This window comes from Electrophorus electricus, chromosome 7 (genome assembly GCF_013358815.1).
Source record: "Electrophorus electricus isolate fEleEle1 chromosome 7, fEleEle1.pri, whole genome shotgun sequence".
In the NCBI taxonomy this organism is placed as follows: Eukaryota; Metazoa; Chordata; class Actinopteri; order Gymnotiformes; family Gymnotidae; genus Electrophorus; species Electrophorus electricus.
This window is the reverse complement of record NC_049541.1, coordinates 27,963,439-27,972,700: the sequence shown is the minus strand read 5'-3', so window position 1 is coordinate 27,972,700 and position 9,262 is coordinate 27,963,439. Positions and strand designations below refer to the sequence as shown.

At 44.0% G+C, this 9,262-nt stretch overlaps 1 protein-coding gene across 1 annotated transcript in view; it reads left to right on the top strand.

The window, feature by feature from the left end:
- The window catches only part of dscamb (Down syndrome cell adhesion molecule b), a 106,165-nt gene extending 97,554 nt beyond the window's left edge, over positions 1–8,611 (top strand). The window contains exons 30-33 of the mRNA XM_027022265.2: positions 792–941; positions 2,638–2,835; positions 3,901–4,203; positions 7,442–8,611. Of these exons, the coding sequence (XP_026878066.2) occupies positions 792–941; positions 2,638–2,835; positions 3,901–4,203; positions 7,442–7,812 (1,022 nt within the window). The 3' untranslated portion in view covers positions 7,813–8,611. The remainder of the gene's footprint in view (positions 1–791; positions 942–2,637; positions 2,836–3,900; positions 4,204–7,441) is intronic.
- Positions 8,612–9,262: the final 651 nt, after the last annotated feature.

Sequence of the window (9,262 nt, the reverse complement as noted above, 5' to 3'; positions counted from 1 at the left end):
CAGAGATTCTTGTCCCTGTATAGCAATTAAGTTGAATGTAGTTAAAGCACATTTTTAAAAACAAGACTCGGGTCCTGCCTCCTGCCTTGTGTCCTAATGCGAGTAGTGCGTGCTGCTCAGCGGTCATGTGAAACTTGCCTGTAGTTAGCATGCCTAGGGAGTTCGTGGGCGGGGCAGAGAGAGCAATGATGGGCTTAGGCTGGGAGTTCTGCAGGGATCTTTAAGATCAGGTTCCCTGGATCCACAAATCCCCATTTCATCCCCAATCATCCATCCTCCAGTCAGCCACCAGTTTGCTCCACCCTGTTTACTACAGTGTGTCTGATTAGCAGTTTTCTTTAACTGGCTGGGCCTTCTCTTCATGTGTCTAATTAGCAGTTCTCTGGTATTTTGCTGAAGTACCTGACCTTCATTATCTGGTTGCATGTAGGTCAAGTTTGTTCTCTGTGTACGTATCCACACTTACATGTAATAGAGACAAACAAAATGCAGCCAAATGGAAGTAGAGCAATTCTATAGAAAATGATAAATAATGAATCACACTGAGAAGCATACAAAAGTGTTTTTAAACACATTGTAGCCTGAAGCGCATTAAGAAACAGCTTTAATCCTCACATTCGATCCTTCAGTTATCTTCACTGTCCTTGCAGCATAAATATCTGTTTTCACCAAGTTTAGTTTCAAAGACCTTAATGTTTTTACTCTGTGTTCAGCAGATTTGTTTAGACTATTTCCACTGTGTTGGCTAACAGGTGTATGTGTGTGCGTGTGTATGTGTGTGTGTATCTTAGATGACCGATCCACAGTGCTGCTGACAGATAATGACTTTGGGGAGCCATCGAAGCAGAAGTCCTCCACAGTCACACACACAGTTCACTACCAGTCTCTGTCCCAGGCCACTGGTCCACTGGTGGACGTCTCCGACGCTCGACCGGGTACAAGTAAGTTCTGAGTAGCTCCCACCAGCATTCCCAACTGTATCCCAGCAGGTATTCCCGCTGTTCCTTTTCCTGAGACTTGGGCACTGCCAGGTGTTTAGTGCTTTAGTGATCAACGTGGCCAGGCACGTACATGCTAGATCTTGGAATCTGGTTGGTCTGGCAAACCCCCCTCCTGCCTTTCTGTGCTCTGAAGGAAGGTGGTCCCGTATCATATGTAAGATGGCACTGGGTCCTGTTGGTCGGTGCGCCATATCTGCTGTTTGCTTCTGCAACTTGAACAGATTGAAGCATCAAAGCTGAAAACAGTGCTAACAGAGGTTAAAAAGTCAGTAGAATGGTTAGCGCACACACACACACACATGCAGGCTGTATCTAATTAGCCCACTTTGATGCGTCTGATGAGGTAATTCCACTGAGAGGCAGTACAGAGATGCTGTCTCAGAACACGTTCTAAATGAACACGTTATAGCTTTTGCAGTTTTTACAGTGTTCTTCATTATACGTAGGTGTGTTAATGTTACTTTCTTGTTCAGTGGTGTGTATTGGTGTGTTAACACAGTAGTGTGTGTGTGTTAATGTTCAGTGGTGAGTGTTGGTGTGCTAACACAGTGGTGTGTGTTGGTGCATTAATTATTCAGTGGTGTGTGTTGGTGTGCTAACACAGTGGTGAGTGTTGATGTGCTAACACAGTGGTGTGTGTTGGTGTGCTAACACAGTGGTGTGTGTTGTGCATTAATTATTCAGTGGTGTGTGTTGGTGTGCTAACACAGTGGTGTGTGTTGGTGCATTAATTATTCAGTGGTGTGTGTTGGTGTGCTAACACAGTGGTGTGTGTTGGTGCATTAATTATTCAGTGGTGTGTGTTGGTGTGCTAACACAGTGGTGTGTGTTGGTGCATTAATTATTCAGTGGTGTGTGTTGGTGTGCTAACACAGTGGTGTGTGTTGGTGCATTAATTATTCAGTGGTGTGTGTTGGTGTGCTAACACAGTGGTGTGTGTTGGTGCATTAATTATTCAGTGGTGTGTGTTGGTGTGCTAACACAGTGGTGTGTGTTGGTGCATTAATTATTCAGTGGTGTGTGTTGGTGTGCTAACACAGTGGTGTGTGTTGGTGCATTAATTATTCAGTGGTGTGTGTTGGTGTGTTAACACAGTGGTATGTGTTGGTGTGCTAACACAGTGGTGTGTGTTGGTGCATTAATTATTCAGTGGTGTGTGTTGGTGTGCTAACACAGTGGTGTGTGTTGGTGCATTAATTATTCAGTGGTGTGTGTTGGTGTGCTAACACAGTGGTGTGTGTTGGTGCATTAATTATTCAGTGGTGTGTGTTGGTGTGCTAACACAGTGGTGTGTGTTGGTGCATTAATTATTCAGTGGTGTGTGTTGGTGTGTTAACACAGTGGTGTGTGTTGGTGTGCTAACACAGTGGTGTGTGTTGGTGCATTAATTATTCAGTGGTGTGTGTTGGTGTGCTAACACAGTGGTGTGTGTTGGTGCATTAATTATTCAGTGGTGTGTGTTGGTGTGTTAACACAGTGGTGTGTGTTGGTGTGCTAACACAGTGGTGTGTGTTGGTGCATTAATTATTCAGTGGTGTGTGTTGGTGTGCTAACACAGTGGTGTGTGTTGGTGCATTAATTATTCAGTGGTGTGTGTTGGTGTGTTAACACAGTGGTGTGTGTTGGTGTGTTGTAGACCCCACTGCCCGCCGTATGACTAAAGCTGGGCCTGCTGTGCGCAGCCGCTATGCCAGCCAGTGGACTCTGAACAGACCCCACCCCCAAATCTCCTCCCACACGCTCACCACGGACTGGAGGGTTCCCACCCCTCGGGCCACAGGCTCTGTTGATAAGGAGAGTGACAGCTACAGTGTCAGCCCCTCCCAGGACACAGGTACAGCCAAAAATAAACACAAATACTGACCTTTCCCGAACCAGAGTCTCCGATTAGCTACACGGATTCACTCCAGCATTTTGTGGATAGGGAATATGTGTGTTTATGAACACTTTACAAAAATCTTTATTTTACAAAAATCTTTATTTTAATCAGGTCAGCATACATGTTGAAGAAACACACACAAGTTGAAGTTGAAGGTCCAAGTGAAGTCATCTTATTACATCACCACTGTCACAGTCACTGGGTCACAGGGTCAAACTAGTGTTACCTTTAAACGGCATCATTAGAGAGGCTGTTTACTAGCAGGCAGAAATGCCGCAAAACCAAAGACTTAAAGTACAGTAAAACTACAATCATAAAGTACAGTAAAACTACAGTCATAAAACAGTAAAAATACAGTAGTAAAGTACAGTAAACCTACAGTCATAATGTACAGTAGAGCTACATTTATGAAGTACCATAAAACTCCAATCATAAATTACAGTAAAACTATAGGCGTAAAGCACAGTAGCGCTACTGTCGTAAAATACAGTACAACTACAGGTGTAAAGTACAGTAAAATGACAGGTGTAAAGTAGTGCAGTACAGCAACACTACAGCATTACACAGAGGTAGTATAAATTAGAATCTACTCTAAATTAGTAATTTTATGGCTATAATGTTAAATTGTATAATAAATAAATCAAGGTTGATCTGTATTTTTGCATCTTAATCCCAATACACACTGTAAAATTCATTCTATCTTCTGTCGAAACATTTAGTTTCAATTTAAGTAAATCAACTTTGATAGACAGTATTGCTGAAACACGGCCGCATGCTGAAAATGCAGAACTAATGCAGAAACACTTGAAGCATAATTGCTGAACTTTGGTGTGTGTGCATGTGTGTGCACGTGCGTGTGTGCGTGCGTGTGTGTGTGTGTGTGCCTGTGCATGTGTCCGTGTGTGCATGTCCGTGTGTGTGCCTGTGTGTGTGTGCGTGTGTGTGTGTGCGTGCGTGTTTGTGTGAGCCTGTGTGTGTGTGTGTGTGTGTGTGTGTGTGTGTGTGCACTCTCTTCCCCAGACCGTGCCCGGAGCAGTATGGTGTCCACAGAGAGCGCCTCATCCACCTACGAGGAGCTGGCCCGTGCTTATGAACACGCTAAGATGGAGGAACAGCTACGTCATGCCAAGTTCACCATCACGGAGTGCTTCATCTCAGATACATCGTCTGAGCAGATGACAGCCGGCACCAATGACTACACGGACAGTCTGACCTCCAGCACACCGTCCGAGTCGGGCATCTGCCGCTTCACTGCCTCACCGCCCAAACCGCAGGATGCCAGCCGCGTCACCATCATGGCCGTGCCCAAAGCACACAGACCCGGTGAGTGTGTGGTGTGTGTGTGTGTGTGTGTGCGCGTGTGTGTGTGTGTGTGTGTGTGTGTGTGTGTGTGTGTCCCAGGGGGGACAGGATCAATTAGCACATAGGATTCTTTAAAGGATTCGCATGGCATTCAGAGTCTGCACAGAGAAATTCCTGAAGGCATTACAGGCAGCAACAGAGGCAAAAACATTTGTTCAGTCAGCACACAGTTCAGGTGGGCCAGACACTGTATATGAGCATGTTAATTCATAATAACACAACTGCATCAAACAGCCTCTACTCCACCAGCGTGATGCCAGAGCTCACCACACACACATGCACAAAACTGCACATCATCTGCTCACTGCCCCATAGGAAACTTCAAACAAACGTCATCTGTTCACTGCCCCATAGGAAACTTCATACAAACGCCATCTGTTCACTGCCCCATAGGAAACTTCAAACAAACTTCATCTGCTTACTGCCCCATAGGAAACTTCAAACAAGCGCCATCTGTTCACTGCCCTATAGGAAACTTCAAACAAACTTCATCTGCTTACTGCCCCATAGGAAACTTCAAAAAAATGTCATCTGTTCACTGCCCCATAGGAAACTTCAAACAAATGTCATCTGTTCACTGCCCCATAGGAAACTTCAACAGGTCAGCTGCAAAGCAGAAAATGGCCATTTTGAATAACATGTCTAGAGTTTTAACACTGAGCCTATAGAAAGCCCAGGAAGAACAAAAGAACATATCACATTTCTAAATAATTTCTTAAACTTTTATTATCATTTTCTTTGAGGAGTGGAACCAAAACAACAGAAACTTCTACTTGCCAGAGATCTCAGTCTCTTCGGTTGTCCCCATTTACCCATATCCACATCTGCATGATAACAGAAAGTCATAATAATCAGACCATAATACAACAAACATACTTTTCAGACCCAGACCCAATTATACCTGAGACTCACCCATTTATACCCCAGATTCACCCATTTATACCCCAGATTCACCAATTTATACCCCAGATTCACCAATTTATACCCCAGACTCTCCCAAGACACTGTATTACTTTTCACTTTCTGCTTGCTGTTCTTCCATGTCATTCATGGTAAAGTCAGTGGTGATAAACATCTGAGGTTCGTTTACCTTCGTTTACCTTTGTTTACCTTGTCTTCTTAAGTTACTTGTCAGAAAACTCACACAGACTTAAATCATTTCAGTCTTTAGAATTAAATGTGAAACTTATCTGTGCACATGTGCGTGTGCGTGTTTGTGAGTACATATGCTTCGTCCAAGGTGACCCGGCGCACCTTTGTCGGCGCACGTGTCTATGTTAGTGTGTGCCTTCGTTTGTTTGTGTCTGTGTGTGTGTTCGTGAGGGGTATGGAATCTTCTGTTGACATCTCACTGTGAGAGGCGCTCCACCGTTCCTCGGTATCATCACTCACATGTCCTGCGCCACCAGCTCTCTGGGTACCATCTCTGTGTCATCCTACAGCTCCGCCGTCGAGCAGGTCTCCATGCCAACTGCAGGCTGAGGCCGTCTAACCGCCTCTATCAAGAGTGTATTGTCTGCAAATACAAAACAAAGGTTACTGTCGTAAAGGGCTCACTGCAGGAGACATGGACACTAAGCAAGACCCATACAGGACCCGTACAGGACCTGTACAGGACTCATACAGGACCCGTACAGAACTCATACAGGACCCGTACAGGACCTGTACAGGACTCATACAGGACCCGTACAGAACTCATACAGGACTCGTACAGAACTCATACAGGACTCGTACAGGACTCATACAGGACCCGTATAGGACTCATACAGGACCCGTACAGGACTCATACAGGACTCATACAGGACCTGTACAGGAATACTGGTAGAACTTTCACTTCCTGACTTCCTGGAGCAAATGGCTACTGCTGCTCACTTGAGGATTTCAGGTGAATCACTCAGGCAAATACAGATATGTTTAAACAGTTTTGTAAGTTGATTTAAGCACTTTTGTAAGTCACTCAGGATTAAAGTGTCTGCTAAATGCTATAAATGTAAATGTAACTGAATCTTTCCAAAGTAGCTTTAGTAGGTAGTGTTAGATAGTAGTTAACAGTGTACTGTTACTGTTATGACTTCTGTCAGAGTACAATGCTGACTGGATATTTGTCTGCAGTTTGTGAACATTTCCAGTGCACTAAATCTTTTCACTGGTGGTTGTCCTTGTGATGGACACCCAGGCCGTCTCATGTGATAACGTCTGATGAGTCACGTTAAATATGTAATGCTTTTGGGCCCAGAGGAGATTTGGTTAATACACTTTGTGTTCAAGCAATTAGATCCCCACACTAATAGAAACATCAAGATCTTTAGAAACCCTGAGAAAGAAGAACATTGAATATTTTTCATCTGTTTTCTGCAGCCCTTCCTGTTTTAGGCTATTTGTCCTGTGACTTTGTTCTGAGAATTACACTCTCAGGCAGATCCAGAGGAAAAGCTCAGGCTGGACTTAATTTGATAAAACTGAGGCACTTTAATAAAATTCTGGTGCTGAACCCTGTAGTTCAGATGCTGACGATCGAAAATCAAACCTGCTCTACCAGACGTGCTGAGATAAAACGCTGAGATTCACCAGACAAGAGAGTGGTACTGAACCCCATTCATAATGAAGAGAGTATAACAGTGATATAACAGTGAGATAACAATAATATAACAGCTTTAACAGTGACGTAACAGTAGTATAACAGCGTTAACAGTAATATAACAGTGCTTTAACAGTGATATAACAGCTTTAACAGTGATGTAACAGTAATATATCAGTGACGTAACAGCAGTCCAGTTGGGGTGGTGGAGATGATGCCATCAGACAAAGCTGCAATTTGAACCGTGACACTGCTGGGTTGAGAGTTGTCCTCCATGCAGAACCCCATCCGCATGCAGCAGTCCTCTACTCACTGACTGAATGATTGTTTGGAAGGTGGAGAACACAAGCAATGCATGGACAAACTGTTAATGTCCCTGCACACCTGCAATTCTGTGTTACCTACCTTCATTAAAAATGACACCATCTACCCCCCAGAGGGCTGAGGTCATAAGCTTGTCCCACACATTAAAGTGACAGTTTGGTCAAATTTAATGACCTTTATGTCACTGTGATGTCGCATATAAGGACTCCTGAAACTAGGAGATGTAAAAGCACTCTGAATGTTTTCCATTTGCAGCATTGAAGCTCCTGGTGATGTAACTGTACATGCTCTCTGCAGGTGGTGAGCTGGTGCACCTGCCCCCGTATCTGCGCATGGACTTCCTGCTAAACCGCGGAGCAGCTTCCTCCAGTCGGGAAGCCATGGGACAGACCTGCCTGGAGCCACAGAGGAGCCGTGCGGCCAAGCGGCCGGCCGCCCTTCCCCCGACACCCTCGGAGACGCCCTCCACTGCTCCGTCCTCCTCTGGGCCACCAAGCAGGGAGACGGCCCAGCCGTGGCAGCCTGGTGCCGCCTCCACGCTGCCCCACCGCGAGCCAGGAGACCTCCAGACGGCTAAACTCAGCAGCTCCCAGGAATCACTGCTAGACTCCAGAGGACACCTGAAACAGAGCAACAACCCATACGCAAAGTCCTACACACTGGTATAACACAGGACCATGCAGATGGACCAGTGTGCACGTCCCTGCACACATGTGCACACAAACACACACACACACACACACACATGCAAGCACATCCACACACACACACACACATGCAAGCACATCCACACACACACACACACACATAAAAGAACTTCTGTAAGAGCCTGTTTCAAAGGTATAGCTGAGCCCTGTATATACATGTTTCTGAATTCTAAAAGACTAAATTGATGTTTTTCTGTTTTTCTTTTCTCTTTGTCTCCCTCTGCTCCCCTCACCCCTCCACCTCCGCTTGATTTGGGTTGATTTTACTTTTTCATTTACTTATTTTAAATCACATCATTATGAAGATTGCCAAAATTATTTATTTAAATTGACAGAGGTACTACTTTTGAATTTATATCAAGGATAATTCTATAGTCATTATTATTATATAAAACAGAGGAAAAAATATCAAAAAATAATGAAAAGAAGACAGAGTGTAGAGCACTGCATGAGCAGATGTTCTGTTCTTTATCCATGACTTTTTTAATATTTGGGTGTGATCAGTGATTGAGCAGCTGTTCACCATGACAACATATCCAACAATTCCAGAGTTGCGTGTGAGGACGGTAAGGGCCTCTGGAATGAGGTGCATCCACTTTTTCCAGACTTGTCCAATTGAGGAATTTTCCACGGACTGCATGAGGACCTAAAAATGGTGATTAGTGGTGATTAATGGTGATTATGGCTTTGGCTGGAAAAATCCAAAATAGAATTTTTTTTCATCACATGAAGGAATTATATAATGTTAATATAACTATAACTATATATATATAACTATAACTATATATATATAACTATAACTATATATATATATATATATATATATGAAGAGATCACCTTTATTTGTGGATAATACAGGGAAACCGATTTGGTAAATAAAGTTGTTAGTCATGTTTGCACACATCTGTTTTGATTAGGAGCTCCATATAGCTGGGGTCTTGTGTCTGTCCTCCCTCTGTGATGCAGTACCACTGGTAGCACTACAGCAATCTGACCACCAAAACCAAACCCTCAGCAGCTGAGAAAAGACTTACATATGTTACTTACTCACATATAGAGCATTGGAGGGGCAGAGTTATTATCCCGTTCTGGAGTGGGTGGCTCTTTCCTAGGAGGTGGAGTTATTATCTCTTCTAAAGTGGGTGGGTCTTTCCTAGGAGGTGGAGTTATTATCTGTTATAAAGTGGGTGGGTCTTTCCTAGGAGGTGGAGTTATTATCTGTTCTAGAGTGGGTGGGTCTTTCCTAGGAGGTGGAGTTATTATGTGTTATAAAGTGGGTGGGTCTTTCATAGGAAGCGAAGTTATTATCTGTTCTAAAGTGGGTGGGTCTTTCCTAGGAGGCGGAGTTATTATGTGTTATAAAGTGGGTGGGTCTTTCCTAGGAGGTGGAGTTATTATTATGTGTTATAAA